The sequence below is a fragment of the Jaculus jaculus genome, chromosome 12 (genome assembly GCF_020740685.1).
Source record: "Jaculus jaculus isolate mJacJac1 chromosome 12, mJacJac1.mat.Y.cur, whole genome shotgun sequence".
Lineage (NCBI taxonomy): Eukaryota > Metazoa > Chordata > Mammalia > Rodentia > Dipodidae > Jaculus > Jaculus jaculus.
Window position 1 is genome coordinate 63225514 of NC_059113.1, and position 13467 is coordinate 63238980.

At 40.6% G+C, this 13467-nt stretch overlaps 1 protein-coding gene across 3 annotated transcripts in view; it reads right to left on the reverse strand.

The window, feature by feature from the left end:
• Kif27 (kinesin family member 27) overlaps positions 1–13467 on the reverse strand; it is a 211992-nt gene that overhangs the window by 1071 nt on the left and 197454 nt on the right. For all 3 annotated transcript variants that reach the window (XM_045131475.1, XM_045131476.1, XM_045131474.1), the window contains 3 exons: positions 9444–9650; positions 6580–6778; positions 2356–2520 (listed from right to left, as the gene is read on the reverse strand). In XM_045131475.1, coding sequence (XP_044987410.1) covers positions 2356–2520; positions 6580–6778; positions 9444–9650 — 571 coding nt within the window. The remainder of the gene's footprint in view (positions 1–2355; positions 2521–6579; positions 6779–9443; positions 9651–13467) is intronic.

The following is a 13467-nucleotide window of genomic DNA, read 5'->3' on the forward strand; positions in this document are numbered from 1 at the left end:
CGGGTGCAATAGTGGCATGTCTGCTCTGGGAGAAGCCAACTGCTCTCTAATTGGACTAAAGGCCCACTCTATGGGAGGGAATACAGACCAGGTACTGAAAACCTAATCAAAAGCCTATGACAAGGGAGGTCATGAGCATTAGGGGTATAAAGCCTGCTCCTGTCTGGATAAATGTATACATTATTCTCACCAAACTGCCCTGAAAGCACTACACTTAATGTTTATATTCATATATTGTTACTCTCACTTCTGGATAGAGAAGCTTCTCTTTTCAGATGGTGATGACCACTGGGATGACCCAAAAGGCAAAACAGTGCTGAGAAGAAGGGATGGAGGAGTGTCCAGCACTGAAACATCTCTATCACACCCTCCAAGACTCAGGGTCCATTGTGGAAGAGGTGGTGGAAAGAATATAAGAGCCAAAGAAGGGTACCACTCCTTACAATGCAACTATCCAGACAGAAATTGCCTCAATACCCATTACCTCGCAGTGCCTAGCAATACCTACACAAGACCCTCACAAAAGGAGAAAAAGATGATGATGTCAAATTAAGTTTGACTACTAAAAGACTAATGGAGAGAGGGAGGGGATATGATGGAGAGCAGAGTTGTGAAGGGGAAAGTGGGGGAGGGGAGGAAAATATCATGGTTTATTGCCTGCAAGTATAGAAGTTGTCAATGAAAAATAAAAATTACAGTGAATTCTGTTCATTCAAGCTTATGATTAGGTGGCAAGCTAACATTGAGATTGTCCTTTTTCCTGATCAAAATAAAAGTTTTAAAAATAAACAATTTTTTAAAAGTCTCTAGCATTATGAATAAGATTTTTTTTTTTTTTTGAGGCAAGACCAATGGACTGCCTTTTTTAAAATGAGAGTGAGAGAGAGAGTGGCCTCCAGCCACTGGAATGGAACTCCAGATGTGTACACTTCCTTGGGTGTATGTGCAACCTTGCGTCAATGTGTATCTGGCCTACGTGGGACCTAGAGAGTTGAATATGTGTCCTTAGGCTTCACAGGCAAGTGCCTTAACCACTAAGTCATCTCTCCAGCCCAAGAATTTGAACTCATCAAAAATTTAAAATAGCCGGGTGTGGTGGTGCACACCATCGCAGTGAGTTCAAGGCCACCCTGAGACTACATAGTGAATTCCAGGTCAGCCTGGGCTAGAGTGAAATCCTATCTTGTAAAACCCAAAATAAATAAATAAAATAAAATAATCTAGTGATGCTGCTACACCTGGAACATCAAGAGTGCTCTGGATATCTCTGCTTGGCTTGCCACCGCAGAGCTCCAAATCCTGCCAAGTAATGCCAGCCTGGAGAACAATGACTGTGCCCCATGTCTCTAGGCACACTTGGATTTGGCATGAATGTATGAATATCTTGTCTTGGTTGGCCCCAGAATGACAGCAGGATGCTGTTATCCAAATGTACTGAGTGTGGACCACACCTCCCACCATCAAAATGTCCAGTGATGAACAGCCTCCTAGAATGAGGGACTAAAGTGGGTGAGGAACTAAAAACTTGCTTTAATCTTCAGATCATAACACATCTAATATCACAGACACAAACCTGCTTATAGAAAGCCCATAGACTCACTAGATCTAATGGGATGAAGTGTCTGGATTAGCATACATTGGAGAATATTTAGTACACCTTTGGACTTGTGAAGACAAAATATAAAAACAAGGGCTGGAGAGACGGCTTACCGGTTAAGGTGCTTGCCTACAAAGCCTAAGGACCTAGGTTCAATTTCCCAGAACCCATGTAAGCCAGATGAATATGGTGGTACAGGTGTCTGGAGTTCGAATGCAGTGGCTAGAGACCCTTGCACACTTGTTCTCTCTCATAAATAAATAAATACAATTTTAAAAATGTGAAAACAAGAAGTCTGCTGGCAGCACTTAGGCTACCTCTGGGCACACAAATTTTAGTTGGCCTACCTAGTATGTGTGAGGCCCTACATTCAATTCAGAGAGAAAGAAAAAGAGAAAGAATGAGATTCATGAATTCACTGCATGAGGAGAAATTAACCAATTAACCTGAGCATTTATATTTGAAGCAACCTTTATTTGGAATTAACATTATTTTCAAATAAATACTTCTGCCATATTGTACTTTAATTCTCAAGTGTGATCTAAATCTTCTCCATGGGGAATAAAACTTTGACCATTCCCTTTGCATAAATGCATTTGTTGATTTTCCTTCACTGTCCATGTTCTGTCTTATACACAAGCTACATGATGAGCCAAATGTTGCATTTCTGCTGTTAGTTGGGAAATGCTCCATTACAAATCAGGAATGACCTCATCAAGTGCTAGAGAAACGGGGTGAAGGTGACAAGCAACACTTACATTTTGATGCTGTTTGTTGCCACTGACCCACTTCTTGTGTGGATGCTTTCAGTCTCTTCCTAAGTTCCCTGCTGGTTTTCTTATAGAAGTAAAGATCCCTTTCCAAATTTTGGATTTTATCTTCATATGCTTTGACAGTTTCTACAATGCCTTCTCCATCTTGCTCTACAAAGCAGAAATTTACATTTAAACTTGGCTTTACAGAAATGTTTCAAAGTTATATTTTAAGCCAGGTGTGGTGGTACACACCTTTAATCCCAGCATTTAAGGAGCAGAGGTAGGAGGATTGCTGTGAGTTCAAGGCCATCCTGAGAGTACATAGTGAATTCCAGGTCAGCCTGGGCTAAAATGAAACCCTACCTTGAATGCCCCCTCCCACAAAAATTATGTTTTAACACAGACCTACACTATCTTTATTGTTCCACGTAGCTGTTACCTGGATAGATTTGTTTTCAGCGGCAATTGTGATTTTTCTGCCTATACATTTTTTTCAAAGGATTGAGATGTTAGATAGCTCCATGCTATCTCCTACCAACCATTTTATTTTCATGAATCCTAAGCACTGTTTGCAGTTGCTAGTACCAAGACTTATCCTAAGAAAGATTATCCTAAGTAGGTATTTTCTATAAAAGTCCACATTTAGAACCCTATCAGCTGTGTTAACAGATTACTTATAAAGCTTATATGGGGGAAGGGGCTGGAAAATGGCTTGGTGGTTAAAGGTACTTGCTTGCAAAGCCTGATGGGTTGGGTTAAATTTCCAAGTCACCCACATAAGCCAGAAGCAAAAAGTGGTGCAAACATTTGGTGTTTTATTTGCCATGACAAGAAGCCCTGATGCACACACATGTATACACACACTGTGGTTGTATAGAACATCTTAAATCTAGGGTTTATAGGTCCAAGTATCATATAACTGAAAAGAAAACCTGTCCTGTCTTGAAAGACTGAGCAGGTAAGAGCACCTGCAATGCAAGTGTGAGGGCTTGGTCACCCTGAGTTTGAGCTCTAGCACACATATAAAAATCTGGGTGTATTGGGCTGGAGAGATGGCTTAGTGGTTAAGTGCTTGCCTGTGAAGCAAAGGACCCCGGTTCTAGGCTCAATTCCCCAGGTCCCACTTTAGCCAGATGCACAAGGGGGCGCATGTGTCTGGAGGTCGTTTGCAGTGGCTGGAGGCCCTGGCGTACCCATTCTCTATCTATCTGCCTCTTTCTCTCACTGTATGTCTGTTGCTCTCAAATAAATAAATAAAGATAAAACAAAAAAAAAAATCTTGGTGTGACCATGTATGACTATAACCTTATCCTGTGGAAAGCCAAATCAGGAGAATGCCTGGGGCTTACTAGTCAGCCAGTGTGACTGAAACTTGCGACTCTGTCTCCAGGAAACACGTGGGTGAGCACTAGAGGAGGGCACCTCATGCTCTCCTCTGGCCTCCACATGCATGTGCATGCAGCACATTTATGTGCACAAATATATGTATATGCCACAGCATAGCACACACATGCAAAACATCTAGAAAGATGAAATCAGTAAGGGAAACATAGAAAGGACTTAAGTGTAGTTGATGCCCTATGTAACTGAAAACTTCTAATTAGTGTTTATGATTGTGAATCACTGCTATAGAGCAGAAAAATCCAGTATACTGACCTCCAGAAAGCACACACTGTCCGACCCAATTCCTCCCACTGGCATATTTATAAAATGGTCCTATTGGTTTATAGTTATATTTAAACATATTTGTGTGGTCTACACTAACCCTTGAGATGGCTCAGTTGTTAAATGTGCTTGCTGGCAAAGTCTGCTGACCTGGGCTTGAATCCTCAGTACCCATGTAAGACCAGAGGTACAAATTGGTGCATCTGCCTGGTTTGCACTGGCAGGAGGCCCTGATGTTCCCATTCATTCTCATTCTCTCCCTCTCATTCTCTAGCAAACTCAATAAATAAAAATATTTTAGCAATAAAAATAAAAATAAATTAACCCTTTTAAAAAATATTACTTAAAGCCAGGTGTGGTGGTGTACACCTTTAGTTCCAGCACCTAGTAGGTAGAGGTAGGAAGATGACTGTGAGTTTGAGGCCAACCTGGAACTGTAGAGTGAATTCCAGGTCAACCTGGGCTAGAGACGGATCCTACCTTGAAAAAAACAATACTTAAAATCAACAACATCATCTCAGTAGTAAATGGTTGAGTAGCATGTGCAGGGTCCCAAAAGACAGCAAAAAAGCCCCACAAAACTAAGCCTACATAAATTATGTTTATATGAATCAATTTTATTTTCTTTATTCTTTCAGTTGAAATTAGAAAAGTCACCAGTTGTTAACATTTTAGTTACAACTCTGTTATGAGCCTGTATAGCTACAGAAATGAATTTTTTTGAGGTAGCGTCTCTTTCCCAGTCTGCCTTCATGTCCTGATGTACTAAGTGCTAGGGTTGCAAACATGCAACACTATGTCTGGTTTACATGGTACTGAACAGTGAATCCAGGCTTCATGCAGGCTAGGAAATCATTCTGCCATCTGAGTTACACTTCCAAGCCCCTCAGAAATGATTTCAAGAATGATATTTTTAAAAATGTTTTACTTATTTATTTATTTGCAAGGAGAGAGAGAAAGAGAGAGTGAATGAACAGGGTGGGGGAAGAGAATGGGTACGTCAGGGCCTCTAGCTACTGCAAATGAATTGCAGATGCATGTACCACTTTGTGCATCTGGCTTTAAGAGGGTACGGGGGAATCAAACCCAGGTCATTGGGCACTGCAAGCAAGTGCCTTAAACTACTGAGCCATCTCTCCAGCACCTGGCATGAGTTTTTAAGAATTAAGTAGAGCATGTTTGAAGACAATAATGAGTGAGATCCTGCAAGAAAGTCTTGTCATTAGGCAAATTAGTTGCAAACTAACCAGTTGTGGAACTACCACATTGGTGAGCTGCTACAACACTCAAATTTCTGTATTTCTAATTTTCTGCTTCCTCAAGTTGTTTCATTCAAATCCCTTTCTTTCATTCATTGGCAGCTATGGAGTCTTGAAAATCATTACTAAACAGCCTGGATTGCAGCAGAGACAATATACCTTGGCATGATTCTATCACAGCCACTGTTTGGGTCCTTGCCATATGCCCAGGTAATGTGATCCTTTTCTATACCAGGACTCTTAAGGAGCTGCTGATCATTGGTAGAGTATGTGCCTGATGATTATGCCCTAAAACAGAACCTTTAATGCATAACATTTTATAATCCACTGAAAATTATCACAAGAAGATAACTAGGAATATGATAGAACCTATTACTTTAATTTTGTTAGTAAAGAGTAATTTATTATAGTACTATATTAATATAGTACTATATTCCTGAAAGAAAAATTTCAAGTGAACACCAAAAGTACAGAAGTTATCTCACATTTTTACATAAAAGTAGATTAACAGGACTAAGGAGATGGTACAGCAGTTAAAGGCACTTGCTTATTAAGCCTGCCGATCCAAGTATGGTTCCCAAGTACCCATGTAGAGCCAGATGCACAAAGTGGCCATGTGTCTAGAGTTTTGTTTTTTGTGTTTGGGGTTTTTTTTTTTTTTTGTAGTGGAAGGAGGCCCTAGTGTGCCCATTCTCTCCCCCTCCACCTCTTCTCTTTCTCTCTCTGCTTACAAGTAAATAAAAATGTTTTTTTATAAAAAAATAGACTAACAGCTAGCAGGATTGCAGGAGTTCTTAAGTGTCCACTGGAACAGGCAGAAGATGGCACTTCTAGCCATGTAGAATATACAAAAAATTTATCAAAATGTGGTAACCAAAGCATGTAAAGGACAAAACCTTGCATGGTGGTAACTAGTCATACATGCTAGGTCATCACACCACTGGTCTTTCTACCTCAGTACCTGCTGCAGTCAGTTTCTCCTTGCTGTGACAAACACAAGACCAAGAACAGCTTGTGGGAGGAAAGGATTCATTTTGGCTTGCAGACTAGAGGGGAAACTCCATAGATGGCATGAGCAGAGGGTGGACATCATCTCCTGGCCAACATCAGCAGCAGGAGGATGTGCCAAACACTGGCAAGGAGAAGCTGGCTATAATACCCATAAGCCCACCCCCAACAATGCACTGCCTCCAGAATGCTCCAATTCCCAAATTGCCACCAGCTGGGGACCTATCATTCAAAACACACAAGTTTATAGGGGACACCTGAATCAAAGCGCCACACATAACTGACATGGCATTACCTCTGAGATGACGCAGCAGCAGCTGTAACTTCTGCTCATGCTCCTGTTGCTGGAGGGTCAGCTTCCGGTCACACTGCACTTTCAGATGCTCCAGGGCACACTCCAGCTCTCGCACCATATTGTCCTGCTCTGAAATCTTCAGCTTAATTTCCTCATTCTCCAACTGTTGCTTCCGCTCCACTTCTCGCAAATGAACCACCTGTCAAAAACATTTTCTGACCTTATGTAGTCTAGCAGGATAGATCAGCCTGGTTTTCTCAGACTACATGAAGATGAACCTCCTTCTAACTGCTGTTGGGTATCTCTACAAATGCTTTATACATCCCCACAAGACAGCCTTTGGAGTTTGCTGAAATTCTAAATTGGTAACATTTTTATTCTCCAATAGCTATGCCTTCAAGAATTCCTGGATGTGGGGCTGGAGGGATTGCTTAGTGGTTAAGTCCTTTCCCTGCAAAGCCAAAGAACCTAGGTTCGATTCCCCAGGACCCACGTTAGCCAGATGCACAAGGGGGCACATGCATCTGGAATTCATCTGCACTGGCTAGAGGCCCTGGTGTGCCAATTCTCTCTCTCTCTCTCTCTCCCTCTTTCTCTGTGAAAGGAAGAAATAAAAACAAACAAACAAACAAACAAAGAATTCCTGGATGTGACCTTTGTTGTATTATATAATTACTCTTTTTTTGTTTGAGAAATAGCCAGGGCTGGCTTCAAACTTTTGGCAATTCTCCTGCCTTTACGTACTACATGTGGCTATAATTCCGCAACTCTATTTTTCTACTGTGCGTGGGTATCAATATTAATAATTCAACATGATTCTGTTTTGACTCCAAAATTGATGTTTTAAGTAACATTGTTTTAAACTGTAAACATGGAGATTCAGTTTCAGGTCTTGCATTTTATCTGCTGAGTTCTCAGCCACAATGTATCATAGAACTAGATAGCTAATCTCAAACACTTTCTCATCAAAAGAACACTCACTTTTATACAGGATTCTCATGGTCAAAATCTACCAGCCTTAGCTAGGATAATTTGGGTGAGTAGCCCTTAAGCACCTCACAAAACATTTTCCGTATCCATGCCTAGGACTGTTTTACTATTTTTTCTTACCTCAAACATGTGGTAATAGGACACACCCTCATCAGTAACTATAGCTTATTACCACTAGCAATTGTATTAGAGGAAACTATGAATAACATTCGCATGCACTGTTTTTTGTTGTTATTGTTGTTTGTTTTGCTTGAGGTAGGGTCTCGCTCTACCCTAGGCTGACCTTGAATTAACTATGTAGTCTCAGGGTAGCCTCCAACCCGTGGTGATCCTCCTACCTCTGTTTCCTGAGTGCTGGCATTAAAGGCATGCACCACTACACCTGGCTTCCATGTACTTTTTATCTTTATGTAACACAAAACTTTACATGCTTCAATGTTTTGTTTTAAATCAATTTTCTCATATTCCTATTAATTCAATATATTTTTCACAGAATGGCAGTGCTTTCCAATATATAGCTTTAAAAATATTTTTTAATGTTATTTATTTATTTGAGAGAAAGAAAAGAGAGAGAGAAAGAATGCCAGGGTCTTCAGCCACTGAAAACTACAGACATATCTGTCATCCTGTGCATCTGGCTTGGGTCCTGGAGAATTGAACCTGGGTCCTTGGGCTTTGAAGGTAAGCACCTTAACTGCTAAGCCATCTCTCCAGCCCCCAATATATATCATATCTTTTTTTCATGGTAGGGTTTCACTCTAGCCCAGGCTGATCTGGAATTCACTATGTAGTCTCAGGCTGGCCTCTAACTCAGAGCAACCCTCCTACTTCTGCCTCCCCAATGTTGGGATTAAAGGCATGTGCTACCATGCCCGGCTCCCAATATGTATCTTAAGTCAAAAAGATACTAGAAGGGCTGGAGCGATGGCTTAGGAGTTAAGGTATTTGCCTGTAAAGCCTAAGGAGCCAGGTTCGATGTCTGAGGTCCCACATAAGCCAGATGCACAAGGTGGCACATGTGTCTGGAGTTCGTTTGCAGTGGCTGGAGGCCCTGGTGTGCCCATTCTCAGTCTCTCTCTGTCTCAAATAAATAAATAAAGTATATAAATAAAATGTTTTAAAAAAGATATTAGAGAAAAGATAGACATAGTTCTCAATGCTATGAAATCTCTGTAATTGGCAAATTGTAAAATTTTTATAATTTTTTTTTTTTTTTTTTGGTTTTTCAAGGTAGGGTCTCGCTTTAGCCCATGCTGACCTGGAATTCACTGTTTAGTCTCAGGGTGACCTTGAACTCACGGTGATCCTCCCACCTCTGCCTCCCGAGTGCTGGGATTAAAGGCATGCACCACTAAGCCTGGTAAAATAAAATATTTTAATTGATGTAAGGACATCCAGGCTAATATAATGTAGTATTGTCTTCACCACCAATACACCACTCAACTCCAACTCACACATTATGATGAGAGAAAAACACATGTTTCCTATCCATAGCAATGAAGGAAAAGGAGTCAACCAGCTACAGGACCCTTGATTTTCATAAATGCTGCAGAGCAATTTTCAAACCTATAATCAGGAAATAATAAGATAGGAATATAACTTTAGAAAGTATGTTGACTTTTAAAAGTATGTTAGTAAAGGTCTTCTATTGAGAAGCCTTCCAACTCTAACCACCTCACAAAGTCAGGCCTACTTATCTGAATAATGACAAAACACTCAGATGACAATGGAGTGTACATTCTCATAAAGAGATGTCATGCTTACATTTATATCATCAGAGCATTGAACCTTTCAGTTTCATTTGAGATTCAATATAAGTATGGAGAGCACTTTCACCCTTCTTTAAATAAAAACATTGCTTCTTGAAAACAAACCTTATTGAAATATTTGAAGAGAATAGCTCTAATCTCAACAAGATTCAGACAAACTAGTTTTTCCAAGACATTTGCTTCACTCTGAGAGAGACTCTGAAATGATGCCCTCAGCAGGTTCTGGCGACTCTGGATGCACTCATTTTTGTAGTCAATTGCAGCTTCCAAGGCTTCAATCCCTTCTTCCAGTTGGAAAAGAAGATGTTCTTCCTAGATTTAATAGAAAGTAGTTATTTCAAAGGAGCAGCATAACCTGATCTCGTCTGTCATATACTTGGCTCTCATCTGCTATTTGAGCATAAGAGGATAGTACAACTCTCACCAATTTTAAGAAACAGCTGGTTGTGGTGGCACATGCCTTTAATCCCAGTACTTGGAGGCAGAGGTAGGAGGACTGCCATGAGTTTGAGACCACCCTAAGAATACATAGTGAATTCTAGGTCAGCCTGGGTTACAGTGAAACCCTACCTCAAAAAACAAAACAAAAAAGTGTCTGAATTGTAGCTAAGCTACAAAATGCATTGTATGTCACACAGTCATTGACTCTTCACAATAAACCTTATGTAACAAAATGGGAGAGTCAAAAGTTAAGTGAGTTCTGCAGTATTCTAAGGTCATGAGGCAAATACTAATTACCCAATCCAAGGAATTCTTGTGAACATAGCCTCGGCTGACAGAGTTAGCAGTATTATCAACTCCCTCCAATACTCCTAAAGTACACCTCATCTAATCCATCAGTAATTCCACTATTGAGATCTTTAGAGACCCTGGATATTAGACCTCCAGGTACCTGGCAAAATCATATACATGGTGTGGAAGTTACCCATACTAAGTTTCTTCAGGGCAGACTGTTTTGTCCGTATTCATATCCTTATTACTTAACATAGTACCTAATACAGTTGAGACTCCATCAGTATATCCTGAATGAGTTAATGAAAGAAAAAATACTTTCATATGTCCTGGATTATTTTTCTACAATTCTCCTCTCAGCATCCTATAGGAAAATTATGTGAATATTTCTAATCTACCTAGTGACTTCTGGAGCTCCTTCTTAGGATTTCCATAAACAAGAAGTAGTAACTTCAACTAGTGGGAGACTGAAAACCCTTATAAAATCTGGAAGAATAATTTTGAAAAAAAAATCATTCAGTGGTTGTAGTGGTTTAATTCAGGTGTTCCCCCATAAACTTAGATGTTCTGAATGCTAGGTCCCCAGCTGATGGAGATTTGGTAATTAATGCCTCCTGGAGGAAGTATTGTTGGGAGCGGGCTTATGGTTATTATAGCCAGTTTCCCCATGCCAGTGTTTGGCATACTTTTCTGTTCCTATTGTCCACCTGATGTGGGCCAGGTGGTGATATCTACCCTCTACTCATGCCATCATTTTCCTCTGCCATCATGGAGCTTCCCCTCAGATCTGTAAGCCAAAATAAACCTTTTTTGCCCACAAGCTGCTCTTGGTTGGGTGATTTCTGCCAGCAATGTGAACCTGACTGCAACAGTAAAGCTGGTATCAGAGGAGTGTGATTGTTGCTAGATACCTGGCTATGTGTCTTTGGCCTTTTGGAGCTGATTTTTACGAGGAATGTGGAAGGATTTGAAACCATGGCCTAAGGGATGCCTTTCAGTGCTGTAAGTACAGCTGGATGGACTATTCTGGTCAGAGCTGAAAGACCTGAATGCAGTAAGAACTATAGACTCTGAGGTTTGGCTTATGATGGTGAGAAAGAGCTTTGCTTGGGCTAGAAGCAGTTTGTGTGAGAGGCTTGCTGTTATATCCATGTCCTGATAATTTGTGCAGGGTTGCATTGCATAGAAATGGACTGGTGTGAGCAGAAGAATATAGCACAGAAAAATCAAATCTTGGGGTTAAACTTCTGCAATTATATGAGAGATTACAACCTTTGAGATTAGGATAACAGGAAGAATGTAGACTCTTTTAATGGCCCCAAATGCCCAAAGAGTATCCTGTTCTTCAAAGTCTGCTTTGTTCCCCCATGTATTAAGAAATTGGCACCCTACCTGGTATTATGGAGTAAGAAAAATGCAGGAAAGACAGGGTCATTGAATTTGCAACACAGTCTTGTGTTTTGGAAATTGCCATGGGCAGCGTGAAGCAGGTTTGCTGGATGCCTGTATGCAGACCCACTGGAGCCATGAGGATGAACGGTGGATTACAGTGGAGACCCAGTGGAGATGCCAGGTCCACAAGATAGCTGCCAATGAGAGCTGCTGATCCCAGATGAAGTTTTCCAGGAGTGTAAGTAGCCTAGCTAGAGGGGCAGAATTGGAACACCAGAGACTTGTTGCTAGTTAGAATTATCAGACTTGGAGACTTGTCACTGACTAGAGTTGTTGCTACAGAGTTTGATGTTTGCCCTTTTTTTTGGCGGGGGGGGGGGGGGGTTCGAGGTAGGGTCTCACTCTAGCCCAGGCGGACCTGGAATTCACTATGGAGTCTCAGGGTGGCCTCGAACTCATGGCAATCCTCCTACCTCTGCCTCCTGAGTGCTGGAATTAAAGGCATGTGCCACCATGCCCGGCTGCCCTGGTTTCTTAAAAATCTTGTATTGGTTGACTATTTTTTTGCTAAGCCCAATGCCATCTTTTGCAGTGTGAATGTGTATTCTATGCCATTATGGATTTTTTTGGGGGGAGAGTAATTTTTTGGTATTATGGCTCAGTTAAAAGATCTTAAACTATGGGTATGTTTGAACAAAATTGCGATTGATAAAAACTATGGGGACTTTTAAAGTTGGACTGAATGCATTGTATTTTATATCATGTATGGTTATGTTTATGGGGGCCAAAATATAGTGGTTTGATTCAGGTGTCCCCCATAAATTTAGGTGTTCCAGGGCTGGAGAGAGGGCGTAGCGGTTAAGCGCTTGCCTGTGAAGCCTAAGGACCCCGGTTCGAGGCTCGGTTCCCCAGGTCCCACGTTAGCCAGATGCACAAGGGGGCGCTCGCGTCTGGAGTTCGTTTGCAGAGGCTGGAAGCCCTGGCGCGCCCATTCTCTCTCTCTCCTCTATCTGTCTTTCTCTCTGTGTCTGTTGCTCTCAAATAAATAAAAAAAATTTAAAAAAAAAATTAAAAAATAAAAAAAAAATTAAAAAAAATTTAGGTGTTCTGAATGCTAGGTTCCCAGCTGATGGAGATTTGGGAATTAAAGCCTCCTGGAGGTAGTATATTGTTGGGAGTGGGCTTATGGGTACAATAGCCAGTGTCCCTTTGCCAGTGTTTGGCATACTCTTTATCTGTTGTTGGCCAGGAGGTGATGTGCACCCTCTGCTCATGCCATCATTTTCCCCTGCTGTCATGGAGCTTTCCCTTGAATCTGTAAGCCAAAATAAAACTTTTTTTCCTACAAGCTGCTCTTAGTTGGGTGATTTCTGCCAGCAGTGCAGCAAACTTGACGGCAACAATGGTCATTCTTTCTCTGTACAACCACTACTCACCATCCAAAGATCTGCTAATGGTTCCATTAGAAACAAAATAATATTCACCTTTAGAAGGAAAAAAAATCCTTAAATATTTTTGAAAGGAACTTGGGTGAAGGTACAAGAGGAACCAAGAAATAAAAAGTCAGTGATTCAAAGAATCCATAGATTTGTAAGTCCATATGTGACTGAATTTTACTAAACATAAACATTAAGAGTTTGCTTTTATTTATTTATTTTTTGGTATCTTTACATTTATTAATAATGAAATTGTGATTTTGAAAAAAATGCAAAATGTGCACATATTAATGTAGGTTGGGCCATCCAAAAAGACATAGCAAAGAGTCAACTGCCAGTCATGGTTCAGTACCACACAAATAAGAAATAAATACAAGGCTATGCTACTTGATGAGTAATAACAACCAAGATAGTATTTCAAATTATTTATAGGAAAGCATATTAAATATCACTTTAAAAGTGCCCTTTTTCTTTTGAATTGGCAGACATCTGTAATCATGTACAAATATAATAAACATCTTTTTTACTCCCTTAGTACAAACATTATTCCTTGCCTCTTTATGTAACCA